The sequence below is a fragment of the Tasmannia lanceolata genome, unplaced genomic scaffold (assembly GCF_043159265.1).
Source record: "Tasmannia lanceolata isolate RefF3 unplaced genomic scaffold, GAP_Taslan_0.1 ptg000013l, whole genome shotgun sequence".
Lineage (NCBI taxonomy): Eukaryota > Viridiplantae > Streptophyta > Magnoliopsida > Canellales > Winteraceae > Tasmannia > Tasmannia lanceolata.
This window is the reverse complement of record NW_027518690.1, coordinates 2,056,790-2,070,598: the sequence shown is the minus strand read 5'-3', so window position 1 is coordinate 2,070,598 and position 13,809 is coordinate 2,056,790. Positions and strand designations below refer to the sequence as shown.

General features: G+C 40.6%; 1 protein-coding gene across 3 annotated transcripts; it reads right to left on the bottom strand.

The window, feature by feature from the left end:
• Positions 1 to 3,023: 3,023 nt before the first annotated feature.
• On the bottom strand, positions 3,024 to 9,261 carry LOC143890680 (NAC domain-containing protein 82-like). Of its 3 annotated transcripts, none has more exons than XM_077395362.1 (8): positions 9,008 to 9,261; positions 8,355 to 8,599; positions 7,685 to 7,962; positions 4,924 to 5,304; positions 4,560 to 4,805; positions 4,262 to 4,459; positions 4,040 to 4,160; positions 3,024 to 3,612 (listed from the first exon to the last, which is right to left on the bottom strand). In XM_077395362.1, the coding sequence occupies exons 2-8, from the start codon at positions 8,509 to 8,511 to the stop codon at positions 3,182 to 3,184; spliced, it is 1,812 nt and encodes a 603-aa protein (XP_077251477.1). In that variant the 5' UTR covers positions 8,512 to 8,599; positions 9,008 to 9,261; the 3' UTR covers positions 3,024 to 3,181. The 3 variants fall into 3 exon arrangements, with proteins under 3 accessions (XP_077251477.1, XP_077251476.1, XP_077251478.1); XM_077395361.1 differs by having other exon boundaries at positions 9,102 to 9,260; XM_077395363.1 differs by lacking the exon at positions 9,008 to 9,261 and having other exon boundaries at positions 8,355 to 8,958.
• Between the last annotated feature and the right edge of the window lie 4,548 nt (positions 9,262 to 13,809).

Below are 13,809 nucleotides of genomic sequence, written 5' to 3'. Positions count from 1 at the left end.
CCCAATTTCTCAGTGTACCAAATCTAAGTCCAATGATCCACTAGCTCCCAAAGTCACCATCTACATTCTAGGTTCCACAAGATCACAACCCGTGAATCTACTAAGAACTTTGCACGGTTCTAACATCCGAGTTTTCCGTACAAATCTCGCTTCTTAATTTACTAATTCCTAGGACCTAAAACCTAAGTTCTGATACCACCTTTCTGTCACGACCCCAAACCGTACTCACGGCCCAAGATGTAACAGTGCAGTACACCTACAAAGTTTTTTTGTTTATAGGTAAGCTGGGTTTGGCGGGGAACCCTACCGGTTTATTAAACTACAAAAGATATTACAATCACTAAACAAGACAATATCCCTATCACAAGAATAGGGAATCAGATCAAGCGTACAAAGACAAGACCTATCCTTAGAAACAATATACTAAGGAAACCTACAAAGGTACCTCTACAAGTGTACAAGGCTAAGCAGAAACTATCAGAAAAATGGAAAGAATATGAACAAAACTGGAATCCAAAGTAAACCAATTTTTACTGGTTTGAAAAATGGAAAGATTACGAAAAAATGTAATTAAACAAAACTAGAATCCAATGAAACTAGTTTTTACTGGTTTGAAAAAATGAAAACCAGAAGAAACTGGAACCCAACCAAAACTAGGATCCAACGAAACCATTTTTTACTTGTTTAAAAAATTGAAAAATCCAACCAAAATGGGATTCAATGAAAGTGGTTTTTACAAAATTCCCTCCCTAGACAACCCTCGCTTCTCCAACCCCCTCCCCCCCCCCCCCCCCCCCCCCGCCCCGACGGCTGGCTAACGTATTCCCACCATATGACTGGTCTCTCTCTCTCTCTCTCTCTCTCTCTCCACAAACACAACAGGAACAGTTGGTGGGCCCAACAGAAACCATTGGTGGAATGGTGGGCCCATCTTTGAACAATGTAGGCCCCGCCCATACCACACCATAGGATAATCCAAACCGCCCATTTGATGGGCCATAAACGTAAATAGGTTGCGTCCCAAAATATTTTTCCATAGGCGGATCCTAGCCCTCCGATCTAAATAGAAAACTACATCTTATGCAACCTCTATAGATTGTAGGGTTGTGATTATCCTACGGAAATGATTTTTGGGGCACAACCTATTTACATTGTGGCCCATCAAATGGACGGCTCGGATCATCCTATGGTCTGAACGGTACACTTCATTTTCAAAAATATGCGTGGGGCCTAAATTGGTACGAACCACACCATAGGATGATCCAAACCATGGACGGCTTGGATCATCCTATGTTGTGGACGGTACGCTTCAATTTGAAAAATATCGGTGGGGCCTACTATTGGGCCTTAATGTTAGTGTACGACCAACTCCATAGGATTATCCAAACCATGGACGGCTTGGATCATCCTATGTTGTGGATGGGCCTTAATGTTACTGTACGACCACATGATGATCCAAACCATTCATTTGACGGGCCAACCCTTTTGGGGGCACAACCCATTTACGTTATGGCCCATCAAATGGATGGCTCGGATCATCCTATGGTCTGGACGGTACACTTCATTTTCAAAAATATAGGTGGGGCCTAAATTGAGCCTTAATGTTACTGTACGAACCACACTATAGGAGCATCCAAACCATGGACGGCTTGGATCATCCTATGTTGTGGACAGCACACTTCAATTTGAAAAAAAATCGGTGGGGCCTACGATTGGGCCTTAATTAATGTTACCAACTCCATAGGATTATCCAAACCATGGACAGCTTGGATCGTCCTATGTTGTGGACGGGCCTTAATGTTACTTTACGACCAACTCCATAGAATGATCCAAACCATTCATTTGATGGGCCACAATGTAAATAGGTTGTGCCCCAAAAATCATTTCCATAGGATGATCACAACCCTACAATCTATAGAGGTTGTATAAGATGTAGTTTCTATTTAGATCGAAGGGCTAGGATCTGCCTATGGAAATGATATTTTGGGACGCTGCCTATTTACATTTATGGCCCATCAAATGGACGGTTTGGATTATCCTACAGTGGTATGCGCGGGGCCTAAGCACACCATTCCACCAACGGTTTCTGTTGGGCCACCAACTGTTCCTTGTGTGTGGAGAGAGAGAGAGAGAGAGAGAGAGAGAGAGAGAGAGAGAGAGAGAGAGTGAGAGTGGAGAGAGACCGGTCAAATGGTGGGAATGTGACATATCCTAACGTTTAACGTTAGCCAGCCGTGGGGGGGGGGGGGGGGGGGGGGGGGATATCAGCGCCCTAGTTTAATATTCCACTTATGTTTCCACCCATCTAATCTTTAGTTGCATGAGATTTCTATAGAGGCTGCAGTTTGTTGGGAAATGGGTTCTTGTCCTTCCTCCTGAAACATCTATTGGTTATAGTTGTTGAGAGCTTTCGATAGCTTTCTACAGCAGGAATTTTCATTTACACATAGAAACACATGCTTTTACACCAGACTTAAAAATGTTGCAAGTGGTGGAATCCATATAACATAGAAAAAGGTAAGTGGTGATATCCACACAGGTGGTTCAACCATATCAATGGAATGATCGTGCGCTTAAACATGGAAGAAAGCGAGAAAACCTACACATGAGAGAGACAGAGAGAAACCAAGTTGAAAGTTATTGGACGAGAGAGAGAGAGAGGAGATTTTGTCACTTTAAAAAAGTTATCAGTCTCTACCATCTAAGCAGGTAAAAAACCGCTCAAGGAGGTAGAGGTGCTGTACCTGTGAATGAAAAGGGGCGACTATATCAGCTCCTTTACTTATTTCATGGAAGGGAGGTGATAAATCCGCCCCCCAAACTCCCCCATCCACCTCCTTCAACTATAAACGTTAAGAACCGTTCAACAGGCAAGGCACTGCTCCAAAGAGAGCACAGTAATCAGTTTTGGACAAAATCAATTCTCAAAATAAAAAAAAAAGGACCTAAAGTGATTCTTTCGAGCAAAACATAGCTATTCATTATGGCCAAACATTTCATGCCTAAAACAGATGTATGAATACTTTTCTTTTATCTTTCTATTTTCTTCTATTCTTCTCATCTTCTCTTTCTGGTCATTTCTTTGATTTTCTTCTCATTCATCTTTCTATCTTTCTCTCATCCTCCCTTTCTCTGTCATTTCTTTGTCCCAGAGGTCCTCTTTTATTCCATCTCCTTCTCATTATTCCATCTGAGAAATCATGTACCGACAAAACAAAAAACAAAAAACAAAGAGGAAGAGCCACATCAAAGCATATACTGCCAATAGAAGAAACAAACACGTGAATCCACCCCAGCGTAATGATGGTTTCTTCACAAGCTTCTTTTGTGAAGCTTCTTTCTTACAATCATAACAAATAATGCGAGTATTATCCCTAAATTTGCCACAAGCGCATATGGGAATGATAGTATCCTTAGTCTCAACACGAATCGGTTTTTCACCAGAGGAAGTAATGTCTTTCGAATTTACCCTTTTGATGGGAGATGGGTACTCTGCACTCCAAGCAGGTTTTACAGGGAGAGAACCCAACAGGCTTAGGACCGTTGAGTAAGATTCTCCTTCACTGGGGTTACTCAGCAGCGACCTTGATGTTTCTTCATCGGGTAATTCACCTGGATGGAACATGATGATGATGATGATGATTAATTATGGAATCTATGAAAGTTATGGTTAAAAAATTAAACCAGCAGACCTACACCTCTGCCTTCACCACAAACCAGAGGTTGCAGAACCGGTATTTTTTGCAGGGTCTACACAGGAACATGCTAAAAGATAAAAAGAGGAAGTACAGAGAATTTTACTCGCAGAGTTGAAATCCAGATTTGTTTTAAAGGTAATGAGATTTCATTAAAGAGTTGCTTTCAAAATTTACAACAACTGTTGCTTGAAATATAATATATTATCTCAAAAAGCAAAAATAAAGACTCCATGTCATCCTGGTCATTTTCCAGTTTTCATCTTCTGTCTACTCAAAATCAGCAAACGAACGGAAATATTGTGCCATAGTATCATAATAATACTGAGGATTGGGAAATCTACCTCCTGCCGATGGTTGTAAAGCATGTGTGTTTTCAACCACTGCCAAGTGAACTATAGGGGAAGCCGAGCTACGCAAGCCTTCTTGAAATTCCCAGATGGGTATGGGTCTTGAAACATCAATCTGTTGTATATAGAAACTATGATTGATAGCAATACTCAATCGGGTGCAAAGCTATTGAAATAGAGCACAATAGCAAGTAGAAGAAGGAGAAGCTTTCTTACCTTAGGATCAGTGGTAAAAACACTATCCATGCTATCAAATGGGGAAAATAAATTCCCAGTAAATTCATATTCAGCATCACCAGCTTCTCTAGGATACTGTAGATCCTTCAACTCTATATATGAGATTTCTTGAACTATAGCTGAGCTGTGCATGCCTACTTGAAATTCCCACATGGGATTTCTTCTTGAAACATCAATCTGATGTAAATAGAAACTATGATTAATTGCGATACTCAATCGGATACAAAGCTATTCCAATAGAACACAAGTAAAAGAAGATAAAGGAAAGCTTGCTCACCTCAGGATCAGTAGTAACAACACTCTGCAAGTTATCAAATGAGGAAAATAAATTGTCAGAAAATCCATATCCATCATCATTAGCTTCTCTTGGATACCCTAAATCCTTCAACTCTATATAGGAGTCATTATTGATGCCTGAAAGCATTTCTTGAATGGTGATGTCTTCTAAGTCATTGAAAATATCATCACTATCAGAAGCAACTGCATCTTTGAGATTAATAATAGGAGCAACTGGTTCCTGATTCTGCAAGCAAATCCAATGAAAAATTACAAAGGTGAATAGCATGGTGGGGAGCTGTAACAAAAAAACATGGAAAGCTATAACAATACACGTGGCCAAACAGCTATCTGAATAGACTTACCTCATCAACAACATTTCCTTGAGAATATAAAGTGTCATCATCATTGCCTAAACTATCCACCAGCATCTGACCAACGATGTCACACTTGGGTAGGGAAGGGTGCCCCTCACCACCACTAGAAGATCCAGACTGTAGAGAACAAGACCTCAGTAAAGAGCCACATCCTTTTCCAGTGCCAGACGTGCTCTTTGTCATGATAGTATTTTGGTCATCTACTGGAGGATGCGAAGGAGATCTTGGGCCAACAAGTGGAAAAATTATCAAAGAATCATCCTCCATATCATCCTTCCATTCTTCCTCCTTAAACGGTGCTCCATGTTGTTCACCATTTTTCGGGCCAGGCCCACTTTTTTGAAAAATTTTGCACAGCACATAAGCATCCTGCAGAGAATAAAAAAGCGAACTCTACTTAATTGTAGCCGCACTGTACTTAAATGAGAGTGAGGACATGGATTTAGTGAAATATTTCCCACTGATGTCCATCAAACAAGAAAAGCATGCTGTTCACAAAGGGCATTGGTAAATAGAGGATCCAGGACTATAAATCACTTTCTAGCTTTAACTATTTTTGTCATTTTTTTAATATGTAGGATGAATTTTCAATAAATTTTGAACATTGATGCTGGTGCTACACAATATCACCAATATGGCAAACACTCTTAACTTCAGTCATTTTCCAAAATACAACTTAGTAATACTGAAAAATTAGCGAAGTAATCTATCAACCACGATCCAATATCATCAAGGAGCCGCTAACAAAATGAGTTACAATATTTAAGGTCCAAAGACCCGTAACCACAATAGTTACATAACTCCATTAATGTTGTCAGTGAAATTCAGATAATTGAGTAAGTTCATGAATCAAAATATCAATAATCTTTAGGGAAAATTACATTTACACCCCTCTAGTTTCTGACACATTCAACTCTAACCCTGACTTTCAAAACGTGACAAGTACACCCCCTGAGGTTTCAAAACGTGACAAGCACACCCCATCCGTCAACGGTCCGTCAGTTTAACCTGACGGAAAGACTGAAACTAATCGTGGTTAATATTTTGAGGACAAAAATACCCTCAGTTGCAGAGGGATTAGGGTTACGCCATTTCCCACCGCCGCCGTCGCCATCTCCGGCCACCGTCATCACCTCCACCACAGCCAATGAAACCCACATTTCAAGAAAAAAACATTGATAAAAACAAAAAAAACCCCTAAAATATTAGGGTTTGTGTGCAAATCATGATAATGGTGTGAATGAAGACAAATAAAACTCCTAAATCGAGGGTTTATGTTGATAAATAAACAAGGGTTCAAATCAAACTCTAATTTTCAGTTTCCAAGTTTGAAGACCCTAATTTTCAGTTGGGGAAGACGAGGGCATTTTGGTCATTTCCGCATCGCCGTCTAGTCCGTCACATTAAAAAAACTACACGGGGTGTACTTGTCACGTTTTGAAAGTCAGGGTTAGAGTTGAATGTGCCAGAAACTAGAGGGGGTGTGTCTGTATTTTTCCCTAATCTTTATTCTAAAAAAGCGGTGTTTTTAAAAGCATACAAGGCGTATGCCTCAAAGAGTATGGTGTACTCAAAGCGCCTCAAGGTGTACTGCAAAAAAATGTAGCACCAATGAGGCTTACACCTCAGGTCAGAGTCAGAAATATGCCGATGTGCCTCTGCAGGTCGTATGGGTGAAGAGGACTAATTTGGAGGGGGTTATATAGCTCTCATTTTGGAACCAAATCACTGTTACACGATTTATAGAGATGTAAGGTTGACTAAGAGTAAGGAACGAATTCTTGACTGAAAGATTGACTAATGAAGGAACTTGTGTTTTCGCCAGTTCAAGGAAGTGAAACGAAGTGCTTCTTTCAATAGAAGCCTTTGATTAGTAGGAGAAGCCTTTCAACCTCCCTGTTTTTAAGAATAATTGTGTGCGCTTGTTTAGCGAAAATGAATGGGATAAAGTCTTTTTCGTTTAGCTTTTTTTTTTCTTTTTTTTTTATAACTATTTTCTTCAGTACTCCCTAGCTGTTCAATGGAGAATTGAAATCCATCAGCTCCGAGTGATTTCTCGCATCAAGGTAGAGGAAAGGCTGAGGCGCATGCTAGCTGTCACAAATGAGGAAGTAGAATATGATGAAAAGGGTGATGAGCCAGAGGGACGACGATGAGGGCATCCAATACATGGATGAAGAGGATGTAGACAATGAAATTGTGGATGAGAAAGGGTCTATAGGATACAATGACTGTAATATTGGTATAAAAGTATGTTTAGGGTTTTAGGTTTAGGGGAGGTGATATAACACCAAATATTAGTTAAAGATGGTTGTTGTCTCTCTATGGTTAAGTACCTGCATTATTACATACCAATCATTTATTTGCAAAGGGTGTTTTGATTTTCGCATGCTGCCTCAACGTAGACAACCTAACATCAAAATAAATGATTGGTCATTTGAGATTTGGGATTCCCTCGCTGTGATAATTAGGTCACCAAGCAAATCATAGGCAAGTTCACGAACTGCATCTCAAATTAGCCCCCAAAAAGGAAAAAAATAGTGTTAAATTGTCCAGGGAAACGTCAATTAGTTAATAGGCAAGAGAATATATGAAAACCTACATTGCTGAAGAAGACAAGACTGTCATAAGTCAGCAGAAGTTTCAGACATCATAATAGGATCATTTTGTACACCTCGATAAAGCTCAGTATTTTGAAACATAAAAACAATAAAAGAAGTTGGTAAGTTAAACAAGAATTGACTGTCACCTGTGAGATGCCAGCATCAACCAGTTCCAGGTCTTCGAGCCTATATTCGTGCATTACCCAATCAGTTCTCGTTCCACGTGGTGCCCTTCCAAGATGGAAAACTAGAGTTTTCTTTATCCCAACAGTTCGATAATTACGACAAATAGATCTATCATTTCCAGTGGTTTTCCAGTATCCAGCGTGAGTGGCGCGGTTTGTTCTAGACCCATTCGCATATTTCCTATCTCGAGGGGAAAAGAAATACCACTCAAGGTCTTTGCTTTGCAAGCAAGATTTTTCTGCACCCAAATCAAAGTGTCATGATTTACATAAATGTTTCATTGTTCCTGAGAACAAAAAAATACAAAAGAGAAAAACTAAGCAACCACAAAAGCAGGGCATGGGCAACCTGAAAGCATTCCACTAGATTACACATAAAGTACCCTGAAACTATCAAAATTGTGCCCCCCCTTTTAAAAGCAACAATTTGCAGATGTAGAAAAAATTATCTTCGACAACAAGCAAAGAAAATAAGAATACGAGATAAATCTCAATCAAATAAGGAAGCAAGATTGGTGCTCACAAAATAAAAATAAAAAAAGAAAACAAGGAAACAAGAGTCACCAAACAGCAATATAAAATCATTCAACCTACTTAAATAGTACAAAAAAAGGGAGAGGAAAAGTGATACCTGGAAGATCCCAAGGAGCAAATTTGTACAAATCAATCTCAGTGATAGCTTCGAAACAAAGTGATTTTCCCATAATCCTTCTCTTCAGATAATATCTAACCAGCTCCTCGTCTGTCGGGTGAAAACGAAAACCGGGTGGAAGGGAACCCCTTGCCATTAGCAACCCCGATATGTATGTGCTATTTCCTTTAAATACTAAAACAAGAGATCCTTTTTCTAGTATCAATAACCACCACAGTCCAGAACTACAACAGAAAAAACAACAAAGCTTCTCAGGAAACAATCAAAAGTGATCAGGTCCAATGTCGGAACAGACTAAATCGAGAACACCACAACCAATCACGGTAAAGGAACCAAAAATCAGAGAGAAGAAGGCATGAATATTTGTTGCTGAAGTTTAAATTGGTCTCTTGGAGAGAAAAGGCGTAAAAAAATCATCAAAACCCTTTCGAAACACAATATCAATGATCAGCGTTAAAAGCCTACATTCAGCAATCCCAAAAGTCCAAACAGGTCATGTCAAGAAAACACAAACCCTAGATAGCCACAGCTGATGAAACTAAGAAATCAGTCATAAGATCAGCAAAACCCTAGAAATGACGAGAAAAACCCTATCGAAAACACAATATCGATGCTCAACATCAAAACCCTACATTTAGCTCAGCTGTTCATTGAAGGGAAGAGAAAAACGAGAAACCAACAAACAGTAGAAAAATGAAACCCAGAAAATGAGATTACAAAATTTACGTTGAGAGCAGAGTGCTCGTAACAGAGAGAAAATGAGAGAAACCCTCGAGAGAGACAGAGAGAGGGTGTCTTGAGATTAAAAAGGAGGGGAGGGGTTTTTATAAGCGGAGAGAGCGCGAAAGAAAGAAGAAGCTTTTCTTACACTCCTCACTTCCTATTGGTTCTCTATTTGGTAATATATCTCATTGTTCACACTTAACTCTGTCTCAATCCCTCATTAGAGATGAAGTTTATATTTTGCTGAACATGCCTCAACAATACAGTGGGTCCACGTTTTTAGGGTGATCCAAGCCATTCATTTGTTGGACCCAACGTAGATAGTATGTGCCCAGAAAATCTTTTCCATAGGATGATCCTAACCCTTCGATTGTGTAGGTTTAAAATGGACCGCGCAATATAATAACATCATCATTTTATGTGGGCCCATCCACTATATAATTTTTTTTTCGGAAGTCATACATTCACCCCTTTGGATTACTTGGGACACCCAGCAACAGTGTATCAATGAGTGCATAGGGGCTGATGTACTTCACGTCATAAGGATTCAATGGGGCTAAATGCCACGTACGCTTCTGGGTTTCCCAAGTAATCAAAAGGGGCGGATTTATATGCTTCCCAATTTTTTCACCATTTTATGTTAAATTTAAGTTTATTTGGTGACAATTAAGAATAATGACATGGGGCAAATTTGATTTATGACTATAATCATGTCTTGCAACAATAGACTCGTAAGGTACAATGAACATTGTGGTTGAAAAGAATCATGATGGTTTAAAATGATTTTTCTTGTGTATTTAGATCATGGATATATTTTGGGAAATGGGATCAGCACTACCATGTTATTATAACATGCGCGGAGTATATTAACGTTTAGTATTTAAAGCGGTTGAAAGTGCCTTTTCAGAACTGTAATATCCTCTTACGGCCCTTTAATACTAAACGATAAGATGCTTTCGCGCATCTTATTAAAACGTTAGAATGTTGATATCATTTCCCTATATTTTATCAAAACTATAAATAGAAATTATACGATGGAGGGCCGTATGAACACGTAAAGGTGGCACGATAAGGTACGATAAAGGTACTGTTAGGCCTAAAATCTGTAACAGATATGACAGTGACGTAAGAGCCGAGCTGGAGGACCCGAGAAACCAAGGTGAGGGAGCTGAGTAGCTGAGCCCTGCGTAAAGAGCAAACGATGTCAGAATAACCAACCCGGAGTGTTACTCCAGACAGGCCCTTCGACACTCAAATCAGGAGTGCAGAGCGAGTTTAAGAGTGGTAGGTGAGAAGTTATTACCCTTGTTTAAGAGCTTTGAAAGCCCTTTTATAGAGGGAAAACTGGGGTAGTTGGGGAGTTATTAGTCCAGGACAGGTGTCGGCCATCTATAGGTTCGAGCTCACCTACTCTGCTGTAATTACCAAACTACCCATGCTAATTACCAAGCTACCCCTGCTGAAGTGAGATTTGCGGTGGGCCACCCTTGGGCCACGTGTCGACAGCTAATAGGCTGCTGTTTTTTTTTTTTTGGCCAGTCTACATGCCTCTTTTGTATGTGTAGAGCATCACATGCCTTTTTTGGCTAGTCTGTATGCTTTTATTTTTTAGCTACTACACATGCCTTTTTGGTATTGTGTATGAATTCAAGTACCAACATGGAGTATTGGCATTGGAGTGAACTACCAACTCTGTTAACTACCAATGAGACTTCGCAAGCCTTTGTCTAGCAACTGAAACAATGTTATTGTATTTAACCCCTTCTTGCTAAATTATGGTGGTGGGAGTCGACCAACCGACTCTCTCGCCTCTCAATAATATCTTGAAATCTATCTATCGTATTTTATTCTTGGTTACTTTCTATTTTTTCTCAATCAAAATTTCTTTTTGGTGTTTTCTAAAAAATAATTACCCACCTCTCTCGTGTGCGCTCGTGCACATAACACATGCCTTTTTAGGCTAGTACTCGAACCATTTGTTTCTATTGTGCACGTATTCAAGTACCACTGTATTGCATTGGAGTGAATTACCAACGTTATTAACCATCTATGCAGCCTCTCACTTCTGTTCATCGAATGTAACTTCTTGCTATCAATTTTCTAAGTTGATAGCAATAAATTTCTCTAAAGAAGCCTTTTTGGAACTCATGAAACCACGTCAAGAATGCCTAAATTACAATGGCAAATCCTCGAGAGAAGTCTAAATGGATGGATACCCGACAAACTAGACTCCACCCCTGGGGTGGCTGCACCACAAAACACTGCCACTACTTGTATTGTCAGTAATCAAAGCAAGACCCTACACCCTCCTCAAAAGTTCCACCAAGCAGTCTGTTCAGCCACCACCCATTGGTCGGTGAGTTCGGCCGGATGCCACTGACCATGGACGATGCCTTTGGGAAACTTACATTTTCTAGTCCGACGATGGCTCTTAGTTAACTGTTACCCTTGAAAACCTGAAAAGGCGTCTAAAAGGTTGGGCATCTAAACGGATTGTGACCTCGTCCAATCTGACGTCCGAAAAATCCCCATCTTGTCCTTCTATTCTTGGCTATAAATAGAGGGTATCCACTCAAAGAGAAAAAAGAACAGGAATTGATAAAAAAGAAGAACAAAAATCCTAGAAAACACTACATGGAGAATGTTAATCCTCCACCCAAACAAACCTAAAACACATCTCCTACATGTCGCGCACACTTACGCCCTATCTCGGGGCAATTGATCTCCGATCACGGCAGGGGCAGAGCCAGGAAGTTACAGTTGGAGGGGCCGGATTAATATACACTTGTCTGGATTGGTCATTGAGGGGGGCCATGACCACTAGAATAGCTAGGCATATGCATGTATGTCCATGAACCATAAAAGGAATTTTGCAAGTCATGGGGGGGCCATGGCCCCCCTCAAGCTATATGTGCCTCCGCCCCTGGATCACGGGCCAGTGCAAGCCTCACTCGATGGGTTGATGCCCACTGTTGGTTCTTTTTTTATTTAGATGTCTACATTTTGTGGCCTAGTTTTGGCCCATTCTTTCTTATCAGCTGATTTGAAAGTAGAATCAGACGTTCCCCTCTTTTCATATGTGTTGTCTTGCATCGAGGAGGTATGCAGCTCTAATAATAAGGGACATACCTTTGAGAGCCGTGCCATGACCCATGGGTCATAGGCGACGCATATCTTTTTCTTTTTAGGGTCGACACCTAAGAAATAATGGGTCCTAATTCCTGATGTGACTCTGTTTGGTACTGCACAAAGATTTCGAGTATGGAGTCTAGCTATGGACTCGGAAGGGGTTAGGCACTGGCTTTGCCTGGTTGATGATCTGTCTCTACCAAGGAAAGCGAATATGAAATTTCGAGGGCTTTCAAGGCAAAGAGGATGCTTAAAAGGTCAATATAATCAATTTCTTTCTTTATTCCTGCTGATGAAGGGGTGAAGGACAGAGATAACAACAAAAAATGGGGTGGTCCGCCCGAATCTCGTCCGATAGGGACGGATGCAAGTGAGTCGAGAGCCTTCCTTTCTTCAGAGCCATGACCACTAGCTGCTCTAGGGGGCTCGATTCCAAGTCTGAAGGCTCTGCCCACATAGTCAGGCGCTTCAATTTCCTTCTATCACATTCTCCGAAAGTTGAAATGATGTCAAACTTTGGGATCGACTTTTGTCACATGAGAATGGCAGTGAGGGACCATTCTTTGCAATGATCCTGGTGCTCTATTGGTTAGAGGACGAGCATCACCTGTGAAGAACATGGAGTTCCAAAGGATCCGTTTGGGATGGGAAAATATGACAAGCGGACTCCTAGTATAACCCTTACTAGGCTACAAGCCCTATGGTGCTAGTACAACATGGTGTTGTAGACACCCCATTTTGACCGAACCCTCTTCCCCAAAATCGAATACATTTATGAGGTTGAGTCGAAGTGCCGAAATGAAATAAATCCTGAAGAATTCTCATTGGTGGATAATTTTCGAAATCTCTTGAAGCCTAAATGGCTTTGATGCCGGTACCCCATTATTTGAGCCTTGAATCGCTGACTTTGATACCTCGCGCTTAAATGTGCAATTCAGGTCATTTCAAGTTAAAATTTTTGTGAAGAAATGAGGTTAATTGGCCTGAACCCGATCCGATTTTATGTTGAGGGCATAGCTTGAATCCTAGGAAATTTAACCCGAGTTGCCCCCCCAATTCTTGTTTTTATCCCAAAACCAATGCAAAAGAGAGGTGAATTACCCAGCCAGGGTGTGCCATTATTAACATCATATACAATGAAACAGGGCCCAAATACTGATCCATGTTCTTTCCTAAGCCCCCCCTATGTTGAAAAAAAAGAAAAAAAAGAAAAGTAGTTACGAATATACTATGTATGGGCTGTCCATGGAATAAGGAGGGGTGTAAATTTAGCATCTTTCCAAGCAAGCAAATTAGGGCTTTCAAAGAGGGGAGTCTCATCGTGGCAACCGAACAAGAGAGAGAGAGAGAGAGAGAGAGAGAGAGAGAGAGAGAGAGAGAGAGAGAGAGAGAGAGAGAGATGGAGGGCTAAGATCAACCTAAAAAAAAAGACATAAGTATAAAGCCTCCACCGTTTCCATTTTCTCTAGGACGGGAGAGAGAGAGGGATATAGAAAAGAGGAGCCGCTAATCATCTCCGGCACTCTTCGTTGCCGCCAGCCATCGCGCGCAAGATCCGAGACCAATCCACCATCTTCATTCA